Here is a 22111-nt window from a genome sequence, read left to right as displayed (position 1 = left end):
CTCTAGTGTAATTCACACTACATCTTACAACCTGTTTGTGGCGGTACAGATCTGAGCACAGCCTTGAGTAACAACACTTACAGTGTACGTGAACATGATGATGAATGCACTTTTAAGCCATTGAAAACGCTGACAGATTGTGTGTTACGGTCAGAAAATAACCCTTCAGTTGGCTTTTGGTTTCTGTGGATGATGTGAAGAGGGGCGAAGAGTAGGTGAAGGCCTGGCTGGTGGGGCGTGGAAGGGGAGGAGGAGGCACTGAAGGACTGGAGGTTTAGAGGATCATTTAAAATGGCCACCAATAAACCAAATATGTCAACTGATTCAGACTACTGACTTCTTGGTTACCGGCAACAGATCTGAGTCAAAGTAATATGGTTCAGATGAAACCCTGTCTTCACTCTACATCTTCTTCATTCATTCATTCATTCATTCATTCATTCATTCATTCATTCATTCATTCATTCATTCATTCATTCAATGTTTACTTTATCTTCTTCTATTGGTCTATTAATAATTGATGCTCCCAAAAAAGTATTAGCATATCTTCTAGCAGCATGACCAAATGTTCAAATATTGCTGATGGTCAAACCAGTAACACCTTACTGGTTTGAGTGGTGACATCTCGTGTTGTTCAAGTCCTGTTTGGTCTGAACCAACTTTGCTGAGCGACAGAGTTACAACAGAGTTACAACAGAGTTACAACAGAGTTGCAACAGAGTTTGGATGTTTTCCATCCTTTTAGGTTAAGTATAAACAAACGCCAGACTTTGACCCCGCAGTCTGTTCAAAAGTGATGGGGCCCCTTCCTCTATTGACACACACCACACACACACACACAGTCTCACACACACACACACACACACAGTCACACACAGACATACACGCGGCTGTCTGCAAGAGGTAGGATTGCTCTGCTGTTTTACTCGTCGTGTTTCTAATTAATCTGTTTAAATCAATCATCTGTAATGTGATGGTCGTGTTATGGTATTGGTTATTCACAGAACCCTAGAGTCGTTTCTTCGCCAGAATTGAGGAGTTCTTATGTTCTGCTGGACCTCAGACTGTTGAGGACAGGACAGGCTGTGCTGGTCCTTATAAAACCATCTTCAATAACACTGGGCTGTGACTAACGCATATAAAACCATCTTTAATAACACTGGGCTGTGACTAATGCATATAAAACCGTCCTCGCAGGGACATCAGCAGAGTTCACTCAGTTTATTACTGAGCTGTATTTTCGTAGGGCGAGGGTAAAGTATTTAAAATATGCACATCAACTGATTATATTATTCTGTTCTGAAATCCAAGGCTCATTTATATAACTTTAAAATCCTTTTGTCACGCAGCCCCCCTGTGTTATTGTGACTGGGTGAATGCAGAGGGGGGGTAATCACCCGGTCACGGTGACTCTCCCGTGGTGGGCTAACTAGTGGAGCCCACACAGCCATTAAGTGACTCACTCAGGAGCAGAACCAGACTCTCCCTCCTCCCTTCTCTGTCTCCCTGTCTCCCCCTCTCTCTCTCCCCCGTCAGCATGGACATGGAGTGTACCGTCACCCTCTCCACGGGACAGAGGATGCCGGTGGTGGGACTGGGGACCTGGAAGAGTGCCGCAGGACAGGTGGACAAAACTCTCCAACACTTCCTATGGTTCAGATAATACAAACGCCCTCATAATGTACGCTTGGTTCACTTCTGTCGTAACCTTGATCCCCTGCATCCACGACGCCTTTATCACAAACATCGCGTAGCGATTCAGATCATGTGATGAATGACCCGAAAAGGGTTGGGGAAGTTCTGAAGGATGCTACTCCAGCGGAGGGCTAGAACCAACAACCGTTCGGCTGGGAGTCAGACCCAAACTAGAAGTAGTCTTATCTTCTATGAAACACCCTAACCACTCGTTTTTGTGTATGTGTGTGTGTGTGTGTGTGTGTGTGTGTGTGCTTACCTGTGCGTCTGTTACTATCTATGTGGGTGTGTCTGTATTTGTGTGTGTGTGTGTGTGTGTGTGTGTGTGTGTGTGTGTGTGTGTGTGTGTGTGTGTGCGTGTTTGTGTGTGTGTGTTTGTGTGTGCATGTGTGCGTCCATGTGTGTGCGTGTGTCAGGTGCAGCAGGCGGTGTTGTCTGCGTTGGACTGCGGCTACAGACATGTCGACTGCGCCGCTGCCTACGGCAACGAGCAGGAAGTGGGAGGAGCCCTGGCTCAGAGGGTCGGCCCCGGGAAGGTAAGACCTCCACCTGGTGGAGGGAGGGCCTCCACCTGCCTCTGGTAGAGACAGTGGTGGAGGAGGGAGGCTACCTCCACCTGCCTCCGGTAGACCAGGTGTTGGAGGTGGTGGAGCAGGTAGGCCGGTAGTTGGAGCTGGGGGGGGTGGTGGTGGTGCTAAATGTCTACTGCAGGTCCAGGTTGTGGTTCCTCTACCAGACAGCCGGTCGGGGCTTTAGAGGAAACGTTGAGACGTGCAGGAGGAGGCAGGGAGGGTGTTCAGCAGTAAGGTCTCCTCTGAGAGGGAGAGGCTGTCTACCCCCGGGGGGGGTTTCATGGTTGGGGGGGCTCCTCTGTCTCCCTCAGGAGCTGCGTCGTGAGGAGGTGTTTGTGACGTCTAAGCTGTGGAACACCAAGCACCACCCAGAGGACGTGGAGGCGGCCTGCAGGAGCAGCCTGGCCCAGCTCGGCCTCTCCTACCTGGACCTCTACCTGGTCCACTGGCCCATGGCCTTCCAGTGAGCATACGCACACACACACACACACACACATACACACATAGATACATCCCTACACACACACACACACACACACACACACACACACACACACACACACACACACACACACAAGGTAAACACACACAAACAAACAAACATACACGCACACAGAGATACACACACACACATGCAAAATAACAACAGTGGAATTCTTTAGATGCCTGGAATACAAGTATTTTATTGCCATTAAAAGTCATTGTGCATATCACTTGAAACTTAAACACATCTACAAACACACACACACACACACACACACACACACACACACACACACACACACACACACACACACACACACACACACACACACACACACACACACACACTGTGTAAAATGCACGCCTACATAGCTACACCACGCCATGTACGATCGCTGCTGCCGGTATGTGTGTCTCTCCCAGGCGGGGGGAGGAGCTGATGCCGCGGCGGGCCGACGGTACCGTCTGCTACTCTGACACCCACTACCTGGAGACCTGGCGGGCCATGGAGGCCCTGGTGGACCAGGGCCTGGTCCGGGCCATCGGCCTCTCCAACTTCAGCGCCCGGCAGATGGACGACGTCATCGCCGCTGCCCGCCACCGACCGGCCGTGAACCAGGTGGAGGACCGCCCCGCACATAAGAGCTGTCCGTTACCGACACCGCTATCGGAATGCCGCCGATACTGCCTCAAAGTTATTTGGTACTATTGCGTTTTTTCTTGAAGAAAGTAGTCCAATCCTTGGTCGCTTTTATCCACTTTATTTGTTAAAGTAGGCATGTTTCGGTATGGTAACTATGAAGCTTAAGGGAGGGAATTGTATCTAACGCGTGAGAGAGAAATACCGGGAGCTACTTCAAGCCCCCCGGGCTTAGGCCCGGTGGCTCTCCGCTGGTCTACCTATTGATCCCTGTCCTCTCCATCTGAATCACGCGCTTTTGCCCGTCATGTGGGCGTGGCCTATGTGAAGTGGGCGTGACCGGGGTGACGTAATGGCCCCGCCATCCTCACCTGTCTAAAGGTGCTGCCATCTGTGGCTGGAGTAGTCATTGCAGCTTATGTGTCTGATCCTGCTTCCTAGTGGCTATGTGAGGGTAATGCAGCTTGTGTGTTCGATCCTGCTTCCTAGTGGCTATGTGAGGGTAATGCAGCTTATGTGCTTAAAATACGTAACATTACCATCTCGTGACTAGCTCATTTACTACACAAACACTACGGTGTCACACCGTAGCCAAAGACGTTGATGACGTCGCTTAGTAGCCGAAGACACTGGCGTTGCGGAGGGCCCATGCAAGTGAACGGAGCGTTCCACGGCATTGAAAAGAGTCGTCTCATAATAAATATTTACTATATTTACTTCCTATATTTATCATAGATTTACTATTTTATATTTTTAAAATAGTAAATCTATATACAGTTCAATGTTATTGCTTAAGAAATTGTAATACACCAAATTGTTAACTGCCATACACAGCTAAACAAGCAAATGAAAAATGAAATACTAACGCAACTGAAATTTTTATTAGGCTTTTAACAATATTATAAAAATGATACCGTAATGCACCCGTTCTTTGTCTTTGGATCTTTTGAATAAATGGATCAATAAATGGTGAATCGCAATGATCGCAAGCAGAGGAACGTGAGTCATTGAGCAGAAACTGAACCAGTCTAAGAATCCATTTATCTCTAAAACGGTTTTAGTGATAGAAAGTCACCAAAGTGCCTAAAAACCATCAACGTCATTTATGTTAAGTAAAAGGAAAAACCTCGGACACGAGAAGTTAACGGAGCCGTGCACTAGGCCCTCTCGAATGCCGGGCCGAGCAACATTTGTTTCACTACGACTCCTTTCAGCTGCCCACCCCTCCTTCTCCAGCAAAAAATAATAACGTAAAACGGCTTATAAAACGCTTGAGGTAACGTTTTTGTAAGAGAAAACTTAAATTTTAGTTACATGGCATAAAGATAATTATGAGCCTTTGATTGATATCTACTTCTGGGCCCCGTGACTCGAGGGACCCGGACATGCAAACAAGTTCACACATAAAAAGCGTCTTGTTAATTCAAGTTCAACAGTTTGTATATAAATGTAACAACATCCAAATACATTTTTGATGAAAATTGCAAATATATTTTTAATTCATATATTTATGGATTTATATAACATTTATTTAAAACAAGACACACTTGTGTGTGGATCGGAAATGTGTTTGTGAAACTTATTTTTATTTATACATACCGATATCCATTTGTGTGGGCATTGCAATGTATTTGTGAGAAGAGAGTAATTTATATATCACAAAATACATTTGTGAATCCTTCTCTTTGCATTCATTATTATGAGACTGTTCTGACCCCATTTAATGAGAGACTATCTCACGGTCACCCTCCAAGAGGACCGTTTTGAAGAGGCATTGGTTAACCAGCTGAAGGTTCTCTAACCTCGTCTTGTCTTTGTTACTAGTTATCAAAATAATAATAAAAATAACATTTTACACTTTCAGCTAACCTAATTGTATTTAAAATAAAATACATTGAACGTTTAAGAGTAGTCTAACCAGTTTTAATGATTCATACGTTTTATAGTACAGTGTAAGTTGCTTAATACATTTTGTTAAATAAAATTGAATAGTACGATATGAATGCAGTTCTCTCAGATCTCCCATGGTAGAGATTCCCATTCAGGAAACATTAGTTATTTTGGTTGATTGTTTATTTTATTATCAAACAAAAGGCCTAGTCTGTTTGATTGACAGGTGAGATGATCAGGGGGGCAGAGTTTGTACCTCTTACATAATTACATGGATCGAGGATTGGATAGAGAGGCTCAGTGAAGGCACAGCCAGTAGCAGAGTAGATATGAACCCTGGCTTCCACTTCATAGAAGGAGACCAGACCTTCATCATAATCAACAAACACCCCCACCTTCTGGAGCTCAGCTCTCAGAGGGAGACGGACAGAAGGGTTATCTCTAAATATCAACCCATTCTTGTAGTAGTGAAGAGTCCAGTAACCCGTCTCAGGGGTCCACCCTTTACTACCTTTTCTGTCGATGGACTCTCTGGCCACTCCTAACTCCCATGCAGTGTTGTCTTTAACCTGGACCTCAAAGTAAAATCTCCCTGAGGAGATGCTCTGCCTCGTGAGAACACATCTATACCAACAATTAGTAAATCTCTTAGGGTTGCCAAGGAGGAGTATCTTCTGTACACCTCCATCATGTACTTGTTTCCCATCCTCAGACAGGATGAGCTGGGTATGAGCTGTTTCAGGATCCAGAGTCACATCCACTTCATACTGCTGGACCCTCTTCAGTTCAGCATCATCAGGCAGCTTCTTCATCTCCATGTTCAGTGTCTCCTCCAGCTGATCCAGGGATCTCCTCAAGGTCCTTACGTATGACGGAGGACGGACCTCCACCGTGGCCCAGTCCCTGGTGGGTGGAGGATCCTTCAGGGATCTGAAGGCCTGGAGGAAGTGGAGGTGGTCTTTAGTGTGTGAGAGTGGCTTCACCTCTGAGCTTCTATTGGTCAGATCTTCTATTTCCTGCTCCAGCTCTTTGATGAGGTCTTCAGCTTGTTTCTCTGTGGTTTTCAGTCTCTCTTTAACTGTTTGGTTGAAATCATCTCTCCACTTTTTAATGCGACGCATCAAAGCAGTGAAGACCTGCCCACCATTGGCTATCACTCCATCTGCGTCTTTCTTGCTATATTCAACTGTGTCTTTTATCTTGTTAATCTTTAGTTTTCTCTCCTGGATCATCTGCTGAACTTCAGCCTCTATCTTCCCCAGCAGGGCTGTCTTCACTTCGTATTCCTCCTTTAGAGGTACAACAGGATGGGACTTGTGGTCACCCTCTGTGCAGAACTGACACACACACTCCTGTTCAGTCTGGCAGAAGAGCTCGAGAAGTCGGTCGTGTTTCTTACACATCCTGTCTTCCAGGCGGTCCATAGGCTCGACCAGCCGATGTTTCTTCAGGACTGCGACTCTCTGATGTGGCTCCAGGTGGGTTTGGCAGTAAGAAGTAAAACACATTAGGCAGGACTTCACAGCCTTCAGCTGGGTCTCAGTGCAGACGTCACAGGGAACTTCTCCTGGTTCAACACAAGGCTGCTCCTTTACTCGTACGGCCGTTCTAAACTGATCAGCCATCTCTGATACAAGGATATTGACCTGTGGATCAGGTCTAGTGTCGAACATCTTGTTACAAATAGGACATTTGCACTGGACTTGTTCATCCCAGAATTTATTAATGCAGGTTCTGCAGAAGTTGTGTCCACACGGTGTGGAAACTGGGCTGCTGAACACATCCAGACAGATGGGACAGGAAAAGTTCTCTTCAGACCAGGAAGTGTTAGCAGAGGCCATCCTAGAAGACAAGGTTTATGTATTGAGATATTCCATTATTGTTCTAATTCCATAAGGGGAAGACAGGTTCAAACCTTTCTCAAAGTTGTGCTGATTTACTCACCTTGTTGTGGTTTCTGTGTCAGACGATGTTTTTCAAAACGCTTCTTTCCACCTGAAAGAGAGAACTGCTTCCACGTCGGATGGCTTTGGTTTCTATGATCCTTAAGTTTCGTTTCTTGAACATGACGTCCTCTCCTCTGGCTCCTCCCCTAACACATGGCTCCGCCCCTACCACCTGGCTCCGCCCCCACGGACACACGGCTCACTGTCGTTTCAACTTTCACACTCTGGCTCTGGGTGCATTCATGCGCTGTAATTCAAATACGTTGATTTGTTTTCAAATATGTTTGAAACACCATCTATGACAAAACACAGACCAAGAGCTGGTGAAAACTAGAGACATTTTGTGATTTAATGGGGATTTTCCACTTCGCTATTGGTCGGAGGTCGGAAAACAATTGATGCATCGACGCTTACCTAGAGAAATAAGAATATAGGATTATTATTATAGATTATAAATATAAATGTATCAAGATATCGTAAAGATAAAGATATCGTTTTGAAAAAAAGAAATGTTGACAGTAAGTGAACGTACATCTAGAGCCTACATCACTGTCAGTTAAGAGAACCCTTCAATAAGAACAAGGGCTAATAGTAGTTACGATGCTAAATGCTGTATCGGTATATAATATACTAGGTATCGGCCGATGCTCAAGTTCAGGAATCTCATCGTTATCGGGAAGGAAAGTTGGGATCGGAACATCCCTAGATAAAGAGCAGTAAGAATAGGAGAGTGTTGTTCTGTGAGTAAGGAAGCATGTGGCTGAACTGTTTGGTCGTTGTCTCCCACCCCCCCTGTGTAGGTGGAATGCCATCCGTATTTATCACAGGCCAGCCTGCTGTCTCACTGCCGGTCAGTGCGTCACGTTCCTCCACACCTTCCACGTAGTCGCCTGGCTAGCAGCCATCTTGGATCTAAACACTAACTGGGTGGGAGGAACTGAATGCGGAATTCCGCATTCAGTTCCTCCCACCCAGCTAGCGTTTAGATCCAAGATGGCTGCTAGGGAAAGAAGGCCCCTTGCTATATGTAGCACAATAGGGCTTGATTGGTTAACACAGACCGTGACTGTACCGTTTCAGGTCTGTGGGGGTCTGCATGACGGCCTACAGCCCCCTGGGCAGCGGCGACCGGCCCTGGGCCTCAGCAGACGAGCCACGCATGCTGGATGACCCCAAACTGGGGGCTATCGCAGAGAAGTACCAAAAGACCGCCGCCCAAGTGGTGCTCAGGTAAAGATCACACACCCACACGACGACAAGCCTGCTACTGCGATGAATAGCAACCCAACGGGCTGGGATTCAGATACTGGTTATTGAAGGCAGGGCTGGGAGGACATATTGCCCCAAGGATTCCTACAGGTCAGACTGTGGACATTGGGCGATCCATCCAGTGCCTTTTGGCTGAGAGTCAAACATTCAAGCCACTAACGTAGTCTGCCACCCCCTGAAGGACATCACTGTTCCTAAGAAGTCATTGATCAGACGCTGTTGTCTAAAACGACCGACAGAACTGTAGATGTGTGTCGTTTAGGATCAGGTTGGGGTTAGGGGTCATCTTGGTCGCGGATGCTTACGGGTAGACTGTGGACATTGCGGCATCGAACCCAGAACGTTTCAGATGGGAGTCCAACCCCGGCCTGACCACCAGGACGATCCTGCACCTTGACTGAAGGTCTTGACTGATCCGCAGGTGGCAGGTCCAGAGGGGCGTGGTCTGCGTCCCCAAGAGCGTCACCCCGTCCAGAATCCTGCAGAACCTGCAGGTGTGCGACTTCAGTCTGTCGGAGGAGGACATGAGGCAGGTGGAGGCCCTGGACCGCGGCGAGCGCTACATCGTCCCCGCGGTAGAGGTGCGTCGCACAGGTCCAGACAGCTCCGGGAACACAGCGGGCGAGACAGCTCACTGCGGCGTCCAAAATAACTCAGACTGTAAATGTGGATATAACGAGTTCTATTGGAGTGGCATTTGGACGGGAACATCCTGAGTTTTTATACTGAGTAGGTGGTTTCAGCCAATTAATGAAGTCAAAACCGGGATAAGTTGGGGCGACCGGACCTCTGTTTTATCAATCCCGAGAGCCAGCATGACTTTCTGTCCCTTATTCTGAGAGCGATAGTCCCCATTCTGGGCAGCAGACGTGTTGTTGGCCGGACACTGATCTCCTCTGTGGGTTGTGTTCAACAGCGGGACGGCCAGAGAGTGTGGAGGGACGCGGAGCACCCCCACTTCCCCTTCCACGACGCCTTCTGACGCCCTGCGTCTGAAACGGGGCCGACACCCTGCGTCTGAAACGGGGCTGACACCCTGCGTCTGAAACGGGGCTCCACGCAAGCGCATTGATTTGAGCCCAAATTCAAAAATAAAGTTTTCTTTGAACTGAATATTATGCAACTCTGCAATTGTGTTCCGTGTCCCCTTTCAGCCATTACATGAACCGTAATGTAGTGTGCAGGCCTTCTCTGAAGTACAAGACGTGCGTCAAACCATTGACGTCTGCGGTCTGTTTAGAGACTGGAGGACAGAATGCAAGACAATGACTTCATGGCCAACTTGTCTGCAATACTTCTACAGAAACTATAAATAAATTGCTTTACTGATCCCTGAGGAAATGTGTTAGTTGTTCAGCTGAAGCCAGAAACGAAGTTAATAGAACAAACTCAAGCAATTTAAAAAAAGACAACCAATATAAGGTGATGAAATATGCTCGTATATAAGTATGTAAATGTAACCGATTCCTTCAAGTGACGGTTTACTGCAGGCGAATGTAATAAATGAGAAGCTATTTTGAAAGATTAGTGAACGCAGAGTTTTTCCAGAAGGTTTGAGTATGACGATAGGGCAGAGGCCCAAGAGGCCCACGACCACCGGTAGAGGCCAGGGCAGAACCACACTACACAGGCCGAGATACATGAAATAATAAAAGCCATTCCAAACAATTCCATTTTGTGAGATTTTATTTTTCAACAACATAACCTTGACAAACTCGTAATACATTATGCTACTTTTTTTTATTTAAAAAAAGAGGAAGTTTAGCAATATGGTTTTATTTATCTTTTTTTTTGTACTTATAGTCTAGCATAGAATTCAGTCGCTAAAGCCAATCATGTAGGATTGTGATATACTGAGAATGAGGCAACTCAACCCCCCCCCCCTCCCCGTGTTCGACAGCCAATCACCATCCAGTATCACCCACCCTGTCCCCCACCCATATATAAGCCAGAGCAAACCAAGGGGCGACATGCTTTCTCCACCCGAGGGAAATCATACAAAAAAGAACACATGAAAGCACAAAGTCCTAAAAATGTGGAATCTGGTGAGAATTTGTACAGGTGTGATTCCAGTACAGGCCACCGGGTGGCGGTGTGGCGCCTATGCGTACAGGTCGTCGTCATTGTCCTCGTTGAAGACGGGGCCGGTGCCGGTGCCTCCGGAGCCCTGGCTGGGCCCCGTGCCCCCGGTGGTGCCGGTGGGAAACCTGGGAGAGGGGAGGGGAGACCGTTACTGACGCCACGACCACCTGGGCGCGCGGCGCAGACAGCGCTACCTCCACCTGCTGGAGGTAGCCTCCCTCCTCCACCACCACTGTCTCTACCAGAGGCAGGTGGAGGTAGCCTCCCTCCTCCACCACTGTCTCTACCAGAGGCAGGTGGAGGTAGCCTCCCTCCACCTGCCTCCGGTAGACCAGGTGTTGGAGGTGGTGGAGCAGGTAGTCCAGTAGTTGGAGCTGGGGGGTGGTGGTGGTGATGCTAAATGTCTACTGCAGGTCCAGGTTGTGGTTCCTCTACCAGACAGCCGGTCTGAGCTTTAGAGGAAACGTTGAGATGTGCAGGAGGAGGCAGGGAGGGTGTTCAGCAGTAAGGTCTCCACTGAGAGAGAGAGGCTGTCTACCCCGGGGGGGGGTTTCATGGTTAGGGGGGGCTCCTCTGTCTCCCTCAGGAGCTGCGTCGTGAGGAGGTGTTTGTGACGTCTAAGCTGTGGAACACCAAGCACCACCCAGAGGACGTGGAGGCGGCCTGCAGGAGCAGCCTGGCCCAGCTCGGCCTCTCCTACCTGGACCTCTACCTGGTCCACTGGCCCATGGCCTTCCAGTGAGCATACGCACACACACGCACACGCACACACACACACACACACACACACACACACACACACACACACACAAACACATGCAAAATAACAACAGTGGAATTCTTTAGATGCCTGGAACACAAGCATTTGATTGCGATTAAAAGTCATTGTGCATATCACTTCAAACTTAAACGCATCTACAAACACACACAGATACACACACACTGTGTAAAATGCACGCCTATATAGCTACACCACGCCATGTACGATCGCTGCTGCCGGTATGTGTGTCTCTCCCAGGCGGGGGGAGGAGCTGATGCCGCGGCGGGCCGACGGTACCGTCTGCTACTCTGACACCCACTACCTGGAGACCTGGCGGGCCATGGAGGCCCTGGTGGACCAGGGCCTGGTCCGGGCCATCGGCCTCTCCAACTTCAGCGCCCGGCAGATGGACGACGTCATCGCCGCTGCCCGCCACCGACCGGCCGTGAACCAGGTGGACACCCCGCACATAAGAGCTGTCCGTTACCGACACCGCTATCGGAATGCCTCCGATACTGCCTCAAAGTTATTTGGTATCGGCGAGTACGCAAGTCTATGAACCGATTCGTTACTATTGCGTTTTTTCTTGAAGAAAGTAGTCCAATCCTTGGTCGCTTTTAACTCACTTTATTTGTTAAAGTAGGCATGTTTCGGTATGGTAACTATGAAGCTTAAGGGAGGGAATTGTATCTAACGCGTGAGAGGGAAATACCATGAGCTACTTCAAGCCCCGGGCTTAGGCCCGGTGGCTCTCCGCTGGTCTCCCTATTGATCTCTGTCCTCTCCATCTGAATCACGCGCTTTTGCCCGTCAAGTGGGCGTGGCCTATGTAAAGTGGGCGTGACCGGGGTGACGTAATGGCTCCGCCATCCTCACCTGTCTAAAGGTGCTGCCATCTTTGGCTGGAGTAGTTATGGCAGTTTATGTGTTCTATCCTGCTTCCTAGTGGCTATGTGAGGGTAATGCAGCTTGTGTGTTCGATCCTGCTTCCTAATGGCTATGTGGGGGCAGCTTATGTGCTTAAAATACGTAACATTACCATCTCGTGACTAGCTCATTTACTACACAAACACTACGGCGTCACACCGTAGCCAAAGATGTTGACGTCGCTTAGTAACCGAAGACGCTGGCGTTACGGAGGGCCCATGCAAGTGAACGGAGCGTTCCACGGCATTGAGAAGAGTCGTTTCAGATTAAATATTTACTATATTTACTTCCTATATCCCCCCCCCCCCCCCCCCAACATAGTAAATCTATGTAGGCCTAGAAAAAAATACAGTTCAATGTTATTGCTTAAGAAACAGATTCCTTCCAACTATTTACTAAAATGCTATCAATAATTGATATACGAATAAATGGTAACATATCGATCAGCAATGAGGTTGGAGTAGCCTACTCACATAAATAATTGTAATACACCAAATTGTTAACTGCCATACACAGCTAAACAAGCAAATGAAAAATTAAATACTAACGCAACTGAAATGTTTATTACGCTATTAACAATATTATAAAAATGATACCGTAATGCACCCGTTCTTTGTCTTTGGATCTTTGGAATAAATGGATCAATAAATGGTGAATCGCAATAATCGCAAGCAGAGGAACGTGAGAGTCATTGAGCAGCAGCTGAACCAGTCTAAAAATCCTTTTATCACTAAAACAGTTTTAGTGATAGAAAGTCACCACAGTGCCTTAAAACCATCAACGTCAATTAAAAATATAAAAGGAAAAACCTCGGACACGAGAAGTTAATGGAGCCGTGCACTAGGCCCTCTCGAATCCTTCCTTCTCTTTTGCATTCATTATTATGAGACTGTTCTGACCCCATATAATGGGAGACTATCTCACGGTCCTCCAAGAGGACCGTTTTGAAGAGGCATTGGTTGACCAGCTGAAGGTTTTCTAACCTTGTCTTGTCTTTGTTACTAGTTGTTATCAAAATAATAATAAAAATAACATTTTACACTTTCAGCTAACCTAATTGTATTTAAAATAAAAGACATTGAACATTTAAGAGTAGTCTAACCAGTTTTAATGATTCATATTTTTTATAGTACATTGTAAGTTGCTTAATACATTTTGTTAAATAAAATGGAATAGTACGATATGAATGCAGTTCTCTCAGCTCTCCCATGGTAGAGATTCCCATTCAGGAAACATTAGTTATTTTGGTTTGTTTATTTTATTATCAAACAGAAGTCCTAGTCTGTTTGATTGACAGGTGAGATGATCAGGGGGGCAGAGTTTGTACCAATTCCATGATACATTGGACAGAGGATTGGATAGAGAGGCTCAGTGAAGGTGTAGCCAGTAGCAGAGTAGATATGAACCCTGGCTTCCACATCATAGAAGGAGACCAGACCCTCATCATAATCAACAAACACCCCCACCTTCTGGAGCTCAGCTCTCAGAGGGACACGGACATGGGGGACACCACTAAATACCAACACATCATTGTAGTAGGAAAGAGTCCAGTAACCCGTATGAGTGCTACACTTTGTCCCACCACTTCTGTTTATGAACTCTCTGACCACTCCTAACCACCATTTAGTCTTGTCTTTAACCTGGACCTCAAAGTAAAATCTCCCTGAGGAGAAGCTCTGCCTCGTGAGAACACATGTAAACAAAGTAAATCTCTGAGGGTTGTCTGGGAGTTCCTTCTCTTCATCTCCATAATGTACTTGTTTCCCATCCTCAGACAGGATGAGCTGGGGATGAGCTGTATCAGGATCCAGAGTCACATCCACTTCATACTGCTGGACCCTCTTCAGTTCAGCAGCTTCACGCAGCTTCTTCATCTCCATGTTCAGTGTCTCCTCCAGCTGATCCAGGGATCTCCTCAAGGTCCCTGCGTATGACGGAGGACGGACCTCCACCGTGGTCCAGTCCCTGGGGGGTGGAGGATCCTTCAGGGATCTGAAGGCCTGGAGGAGGTGGAGGTGGTCTTTAGTGTGTGAGAGTGGCTTCACCTCTGAGCTTCTATTGGTCAGAGCTTCTATTTCCTGCTCCAGCTCTTTGATGAGGTCCTCAGCTTGTTTCTCTGTGGTTTTCAGTCTCTCTTTAACTGTTTGGTTGAAATCATCTCTGCACTTTTCAACGCAACGCATCAAAGCAGTGAAGACCTGCCCACCATCGGCTATCACTCCGTCTGCGTCTTTCTTGTTAAATTCAACCTTGTCTTTTATCTCCTTAATCTTTAGTTTTCTCTCCTGGATCATCTGCTGAACTTCAGCCTCTATCTTCCCCAGCAGGGCCGTCTTCACTTCATATTCCTCCTTTAGAGGTACAACAGGATGGGACTTGTGGTCCGTCTCTGTGCAGAACAGACACACACACTCCTGTTCAGTCTTGCAGAAGAGCTCCAGAAGTCGGTCGTGTTTCTTACACATCCTGTCTTCCAGACGGTCCATAGGCTCGACCAGCCGATGTTTCTTCAGGCCTGCGACTCTCTGATGTGGCTCCAGGTGGGTTTGGCAGTAAGAGATAAGACACACTAGGCAGGACTTCACAGCCTTCAGCTGGGTCCCAGTGCAGACGTCACAGGGAACTTCTCCTGGTTCAACACAAGGCTTCTCCTTTACTCGTACGGTCGTTCTAAACTGATCAGCCATCTCTGATACAAGGATATTGACCTGTGGATCAGGTCTAGTGTCGAAAATCTTGTTACAAATAGGACATTTGCACTGGACTTGTTCATCCCAGAATTTATTAATGCAGGTTCTGCAGAAGTTGTGTCCACACGGTGTGGAAACTGGGCTGCTGAACACATCCAAACAGATGGGACAGGAAAAGTTCTCTTCAGACCAGGAAATGTTAGCAGAGGCCATCCTAGAAGACAAGGTTCATGTATTGAGATGTTCCATTATTGTTCTAATTCCATAAGGGGAAGACAGGTTCAAACTTTTTCTCAAAGTTGTGCTGATTTACTCACCTTGTTGTGTTTTCTGTGTCAGACGATGTTTTCCAAAATGCTTCTTTCCTCCTGAAAGAGAGAACTGCTTCCGCGTTGTATGGCTTTGGTTTCTATGATCCTTTAAGTTTCGTTTCCTGAATAATACGTCCCCTCCTCTCCTCCCCTAACACCTGGCTCCGCCCCTACCACCTGGCTCCGCCCCCACGGACCCACGGCTCACTCCGTTTCAACTTTCACACTCTGGCTTTGGGTGCATTCATGTGCTGTAATTCAAAAACGTTGATTGTTTTCAAATATGTTTGAAACACCATCTATGACAAAACCCAGACCAAGAGCTGGTGAAAACTAGAGACATTGTGATTTAATGGGGATTTTCCACTTCGTTATCGGTCGGAGGTCGGAAAACAATCGATGCATCGACGCTTACCTAGAGAAATAAGAATATAGGATTATTACAGATTATAAATATAAATGATATCGTTTTGAAAAAAAGAAATGTTGACAGTAAGTGAACGTACATCTATGCATCACTGTCAGTTAAGAGAACCCTTCAATAAGAATAAGTGCTAATAGTTACGATGCTAAATGCTGCATCTGTAGGCCTATAATATAGCCTACTAGGTATCGGCCGATGCTCAAGTTCAGGAATCTCATCGTTATCGGGAAAGGGAAGATGGGATCGGAACATCCATAGATATAGAGCAGTAAGAATAGGAGAGTGTTGTTCTGTGAGTAAGGAAGCATGTGGCTGAATTGTTTGGTCGTTGTCTCCCACCCCCTGTGTAGGTGGAGTGCCATCCGTATTTATCACAGGCCAGCCTGCTGTCTCACTGCCGGTCAGTGCGACACGTCCCTCCACGGGACTCTCTAAATCGACGCCACTTCGACCTGGGCGGGACTTTACGTCCTACGTCACTCGCTATGGGTGTGCATGTGTGCGCGTAGCCGTCACTCGCGATGGGTGTGCATGTGAGAAAGGTTTTGGCTAGATTCTAAAATATCAAAAGATGCCCAAAGCAAATACCTTTAACCCATAGTTGTGTTTCATCAAATTAAACAAGTTTCATTGACCACAAATTGAGCAGAAATATTTTGCAGACAAATCTTTACATAGTTTAACCACATTAAGAAAAATACATTCGTTAATTTTTTTATTAGTGAAGCCACAAGTTTTTCACATTATCCAAACAGAATACCTGAAATGTTGATATTTTCAGCCCTTTCGGGTTAAAACAAGAGAAAATGACAACTTAACAAGAGTGAAAAATTTGGGTTAGGTGACCTATAGTTCAACGATGTCCCTGGTCAGGTAGACTAAATAAAAGTGTATTCCTAATTGCTCCAGGACATTCGTGTAATTTACTTGTGAGCTCTCCCTCAAGCCTAGAGAGACATCAGTGTTGAACCACCAACTGAAAGAGGGTATTTGCCATTAGTATGAGTGACAACATTTTATGGCTATTAATTTAGTTCATTATATTTAGCCGATTTGAATAGACTTTTCTAGCAGGTGAGGCTGTCAAAGAACTAAATATGGAGCAACTACGAAAAGTAAATTTGCAGCATGACCAAATTATACAAAAAATATAGGAACTGTTCTAGCAGATATGTTTTAGAAGTCTCTTTTGATAGGCAGGTAATAATTGTCTTTGTCACCCTGTAGTCATGCCATCAAATCTGTTGGGCAAAGTACCGCTACTGATTAATCCAGTAGACTCACCAGTCAAGTCCCCCTAGTTAGAAAATGGAAGAAACCCAGTTAGTCTGTTACAAAATGAAGACTAATACTTTCCACATATTGCGATTCAAGTTACTGGCTGCAGTCTTGGATTTTATAGTTCTATATGAATAGATTCAATTTACTAAACTATTAATCATGCTTCAGAAGAATTAACCTTTCTTGAATGGCAGATCTACCACAAGCCTCCATTGCCACAACCTCCAGATGGCTTATGACCTACGGCAACTCCTCGACTACTGCAAGCCAACAAATTGGCTCTTGCACACCAGACACGCATTTTGCTTTATTTTAGGTTTTCAAGCATCTTAAAATACCCAAATCATCGCTCCAATACACAAGTCAGCTAATGGCCTACAAGGAAATGCTGAAGCTAGTGATGGCGATAGAAGTGGACAAGCTTGCGTGTACAAATATGCAACTAGAATTGCAAGGTTCACAGCCCAGTTGCATAAGTGGTCGCAACCGTTGGATTGTAAGCGAGGGTAAAAAAAAAAAAAAAAAAAAAAAAAAAACTTCCCACAAGCTAGTCAACATGGTCAATTGAAAGCCTGTACAAAACGACCCTGGAATAGTCAAATGCAGCTTTACAGCGGATGAATTAAGCCAAATTGCATAAACATCCAATGGTAAACAGTATACAAATGCAATCAAGGTTGCACTCACACTAGGCCATCTGGCCGTGGCCGTCGCAACTGAGGCCTGGCCACGGTAGGCTCTTGTACATACGCCATCACGTCGCTAGCATCCAAACAATTCTACCAAACCTTAACCTAGTGAAAAATGGAACAAAACTTTAGCACACACCCAGTGACTAATCACCTTGTCCAGGGGTGTTCCAACGTGGTTTACCAGAGGGCCTTGTGGACTTAAAGTAAGCCACACATTTGACAGAGACAGCACGGAATGATGTTAAACTAAGCTAATCTACAGGTTACCAGTGCTAGTGCAATTACATGAGCATTTTGCACAATATTTGTACTCCAATGCTACGTAAAGCAGGCTTCTTCAGAAACCCGTAGCCTGCTACATTGAAGGGCAACTAACAAATCCTGACCAAGACCGAAAGATGGCTCTGGAAGCCACTACGGCCCACGCAGCAGATTACTGCATGGACCGTGGTGGCTTCCAGATCAACCCTTCGGTGGACCATTCATACACATGTATTCCGAGGAGGTTTTGAAGACACTGGAGTCCCATGGCACTAGATTCCTTTGAAGACTAAGTTGGTATGGGGGGGCCCAAAGGGGGCCCCCCCATAGATCTCATCAGTCATCTAACACCTGTTAAGAAAAACACACACACATCACAAGATACAAATCAGCAAAGCTAGGTTAACAAACAGCGGTGACATGCATGTCAAGGTGCAAAGAGCAGGGATACTGATGGCTTGTGTCCGAGGAGACAGCCCAAAAACGTCAACATTTAATAAAGGAAAATAACTTTTACTCACTGCGGTGGTCTGTTTCGAAGTGCCATGTTGGTAGCAATATTTGTCTGGGCTGTTCAGTCAAATGCCCACAAAAACAAACACGCAACAACGCATACTTTCAGTTTGTATAAAGTGACAATAGTGATCTGCAATCTAGATCGAAAACTTTCAACCCTCACTAAACTCAACCTCGATTGACACAGGCCGATGCGAAAAGTAAAACAAACCCATTGTGTTCACCTTTAATAAAGGGGTGCGTGACAGATGATCTCAATTAAGAGCTAATCAGAAAGAACACACTGATCGGCCATGAGTGAGACGTTCAAAACGAGGACGAGGATTTAACGGAATTGTTACCAGGTTACCATTCAAATTCAAATTTATTTATTATTGGATAGGGTATGATATCAATGATTTGGGCTTTGAGTAGGCCTATATTTCTTAAATATATTTCTTACATTTTTTCACCCCTTCGCCTTTTGAATATGAAATCTATAATCTCAGCCTCTCTATAATTTGCCCAACACATATTTTATTGTTCAAATAAAATCCCATCCTTATTTTGCCATTCATATTGAATCTTTACTGTCTTTCTCGGGTCAGAGCAAAGATCGGGATCCACACATGATAAGGGATAAAGTTATTTATCAGAATAAAGTAAGTATCATGAAATCTGTAGAGGGATTAGTGTAGCGTATGGAAGATTAGAAAATGTGGGATTATATGGTTTGGACAGAAAACCAGTACCAAAATCACAAGGACCGACCGAGCCAGAACGGAGGAAACTTAACCCAGACAGACAAAACAAATACTGGGAACAACAAACCATCTTTACCATGTTGGAAATACCCAAACAAAATGCAACAAACCAAACCTGAACAGCAAACCAACATATGTGACCAACCAACTGAACTACTGACCAAACACACAATTCTTTTGACTAGCCTATGTATATGGGCAGTGGAAAGTGTGCTGTGGGGATGTTGAATAGTGTTAACATAAAACAAAACATGGAACCAATCCAAAGGTCCAAAACCTTAAGGAACCACCCTAAACAGAACCCAAGCCCACCTGCCTCTGTGGAATAAGAGAGAATACGAATGTATTTTTCTTAATGGGGTTAAACTATTTAAAGATTTGTATGCAAAATATTTCTGCTCAATTTGTAGTCAATGAAACTTTTTTAATTTGATACAACACAACTATGGGTTAAAGGTATTTGCTTTGGGCATCTTTTGATATTTTTAGAATCTAGCCAAAACGTTTCTCGCATGCACACCCATCGCGAGTGACGGCTACGCGCACACATGCACACCCATAGCGAGTGACGTAGGACGTAAAGTCCCGCCCAGGTCGAAGTGGCGTCGATTTAGAGAGTCCCGTTCCTCCACACCTTCCACGTAGTCGCCTGGCTAGCAGCCATCTTGGATCTAAACACTAACTGGGTGGGAGGAACTGAATGCGGAATTCCGCATTCAGTTCCTCCCACCCAGCTAGCGTTTAGATCCAAGATGGCTGCTGGGGAAAGAAGGCCCCTTTCTGCATGTAGCACAATAGGGCTTGATTGGTTAACGCAGACCGTGACTGTACCGTGTCAGGTCTGTGGGGGTCTGCATGACGGCCTACAGCCCCCTGGGCAGCGGCGACCGGCCCTGGGCCTCAGCAGACGAGCCACGCCTGCTGGATGACCCCAAACTGGGGGCTATCGCAGAGAAGTACCAGAAGACCGCCGCCCAAGTGGTGCTCAGGTAAAGATCACACACCTACACGACGACAAGCCTATTGAAGGTAGGGGTGGGAGGACATCTTGCCCCAAGGATTCCTACAGGTTAGACCAGGGGTCACCAACACAGTGCCCGCGGGCACCATGGCGCCCCCAAGGACCACATGAGGCGCCCCAGGCCTGTTCTAAAAACAGCACTACTCATTCTTGAACAACTCTTTCCCACATTTTTTAAGTCATTGTTGATAATTATTGTGAGAAATCATTAACATGACTTAATTAATTAACATGTCTTCACATAGATGAGTTATTTCAGAAGAGTGTATCGACCTGGGTGCCCATCGTATGACTCAGTGCCCATGAAGTAGCTCTCAGGTTCAAAAAGCTTGGTGACCCCTGTCAAACATTCAAGCCCCTAACGTACTCTGCCACCCCCTGAAGGACATCACTGTTCCTAAGAAGTCATTGATCAGACGCTGTTGTCTAAAACGACCGACAGAACTGTAGATGCATGTCGTTTAGGATCAGGTTGGGGTTAGGGGTCATCTTGGTCACGGATGCTTACGGGTAGACTGTGGACATTGCGGCATCGAACCCAGAACGTTTCAGATGGGAGGCCGACCCCTGCCTGACCACCAGGACGATCCTGCCCCTTGACTGAAGGTCTTGACTGATCCGCAGGTGGCAGGTCCAGAGGGGCGTGGTCTGCGTCCCCAAGAGCGTCACCCCGTCCAGAATCCTGCAGAACCTGCAGGTGTGCGACTTCAGTCTGTCGGAGGAGGACATGAGGCAGGTGGAGGCCCTGGACCGCGGCGAGCGCTACATCGTCCCCACGGTAGAGGTGCGTCGCGCAGGTCCAGACAGCTCCGGGAACACAGCGGGCGAGACAGCTCACTGCGTCGTCCAAAATAACTCAGACTGTAAATGTGGATATAACGAGTTCTATTGGAGTGGCATTTGGACGGGAACATCCTGAGTTTTTATACTGAGAAGGTGGTTTCAGCCAATTAATGAAGTCAAAACCGGGATAAGTTGGGGCGACCGGACCTCTGTTCTATCAATCCCGAGAGCCAGCATGACTTTCTGTCCCTTATTCTTAGAGCGATATTCCCCATTCTGGGCAGCAGACGTGTTGTTGGCCAGACACTGATCTCCTCTGTGGGTTGTGTTCAACAGCGGGACGGCCAGAGAGTGTGGAGGGACGCGGAGCACCCCCACTTCCCCTTCCACGACGCCTTCTGACACCCTGCGTCTGAAACAGGGCCGACACCCTGCGTCTGAAACAGGGCTGACACCCTGCGTCTGAAACAGGGCTGACACCCTGCGTCTGAAACGGGGCTGACACCCTGCGTCTGAAACAGGGCTCCACGCAAGCGCATTGATTTGACCCCAAATTTAAAAATAAAGTTCTTTGAACTGAATATTATGCAACTCTGCTATTGTGTTCTGTGTCCCCTTTCAGCCATTACATAAACCGGAATGTAGTGTGCAGGCCGTCTTTGAAGTACAAGACGTGCGTCAAACCGTTGACGTCTGCGGTCTGTTTAGACTGGAGGACAGAATGCAAGACAATGACTTCATGGCCAACTTGTCTGCAATACTTCTACAGAAACTGATTTGAAACTATAAATAAATCACTTTACTGATCCCTGAGGAAATGTGTTAGTTGCTCAGCTGAAGCCAGAAACGAAGTTAATGGAACAAACTCAAGCAATATTAAAAAAAAAAGACAACCAATATAAGGTGATGAAATATGCTTGTATATTAAGTATGTGAATGTAACCGATTCCTTCAAGTGACGGTTTACTGCAGGCGAATGTATTAAATGAGAAGCTATTTTGAAAGATTAGTGAACGCAGAGTTTCTCCAGAAGGTTTGAGTATGACGATAGGGCAGAGGCACAAGAGGCCCACGACCACCGGTAGAGGCCAGGGCAGAACCACACTACACAGGCCGAGATACATG

General features: G+C 46.4%; 3 protein-coding genes and 1 long non-coding RNA gene across 7 annotated transcripts; 2 read left to right on the top strand and 2 right to left on the bottom strand.

The window, feature by feature from the left end:
• Positions 1-838: 838 nt before the first annotated feature.
• LOC115554167 (aldo-keto reductase family 1 member A1-A) lies at positions 839-9581 on the top strand. 2 transcript variants are annotated; one of them, XM_030370803.1, is made up of 9 exons: positions 839-903; positions 1537-1624; positions 2112-2231; positions 2579-2730; positions 3174-3369; positions 8027-8076; positions 8307-8456; positions 8917-9076; positions 9412-9581. In XM_030370803.1, exons 2-9 carry the CDS (start codon positions 1538-1540, stop codon positions 9475-9477), a joined length of 981 nt encoding a protein of 326 aa, XP_030226663.1. In that variant the 5' UTR covers positions 839-903; position 1537; the 3' UTR covers positions 9478-9581. The 2 variants fall into 2 exon arrangements, with proteins under 2 accessions (XP_030226663.1, XP_030226664.1); XM_030370804.1 differs by lacking the exon at positions 839-903 and having other exon boundaries at positions 913-1624.
• LOC115554170 (uncharacterized) lies at positions 2054-2585 on the bottom strand. The gene is made up of 2 exons (XR_003978565.1): positions 2312-2585; positions 2054-2244 (listed from the first exon to the last, which is right to left on the bottom strand). It is a non-coding gene; the product is annotated as an uncharacterized LOC115554170 (long non-coding RNA).
• LOC115554165 (E3 ubiquitin-protein ligase TRIM39-like) lies at positions 5297-15377 on the bottom strand. 3 transcript variants are annotated; one of them, XM_030370800.1, is made up of 2 exons: positions 13791-15377; positions 5297-5738 (listed from the first exon to the last, which is right to left on the bottom strand). In XM_030370800.1, exons 1-2 carry the CDS (start codon positions 15165-15167, stop codon positions 5487-5489), a joined length of 1629 nt encoding a protein of 542 aa, XP_030226660.1. In that variant the 5' UTR covers positions 15168-15377; the 3' UTR covers positions 5297-5486. The 3 variants fall into 3 exon arrangements, with proteins under 3 accessions (XP_030226660.1, XP_030226658.1, XP_030226659.1); XM_030370798.1 differs by lacking the exon at positions 13791-15377 and adding an exon at positions 7225-7641 and having other exon boundaries at positions 5297-7122; XM_030370799.1 differs by lacking the exon at positions 5297-5738 and having other exon boundaries at positions 13350-15168; positions 15272-15377.
• Positions 11050-21567, top strand: LOC115554169 (aldo-keto reductase family 1 member A1-A). The gene is made up of 6 exons (XM_030370805.1): positions 11050-11315; positions 11596-11791; positions 16040-16089; positions 20022-20171; positions 20828-20987; positions 21323-21567. Exons 1-6 carry the CDS (start codon positions 11305-11307, stop codon positions 21386-21388), a joined length of 633 nt encoding a protein of 210 aa, XP_030226665.1. The 5' UTR covers positions 11050-11304; the 3' UTR covers positions 21389-21567.
• The last annotated feature ends 544 nt before the right edge of the window (positions 21568-22111 follow it).

The sequence above is a fragment of the Gadus morhua genome, chromosome 11, assembly GCF_902167405.1.
Source record: "Gadus morhua chromosome 11, gadMor3.0, whole genome shotgun sequence".
NCBI lineage: Eukaryota > Metazoa > Chordata > Actinopteri > Gadiformes > Gadidae > Gadus > Gadus morhua.
Note: the sequence above shows the minus strand (reverse complement) of the source record. Positions and strands in the feature narration are given on the sequence as shown.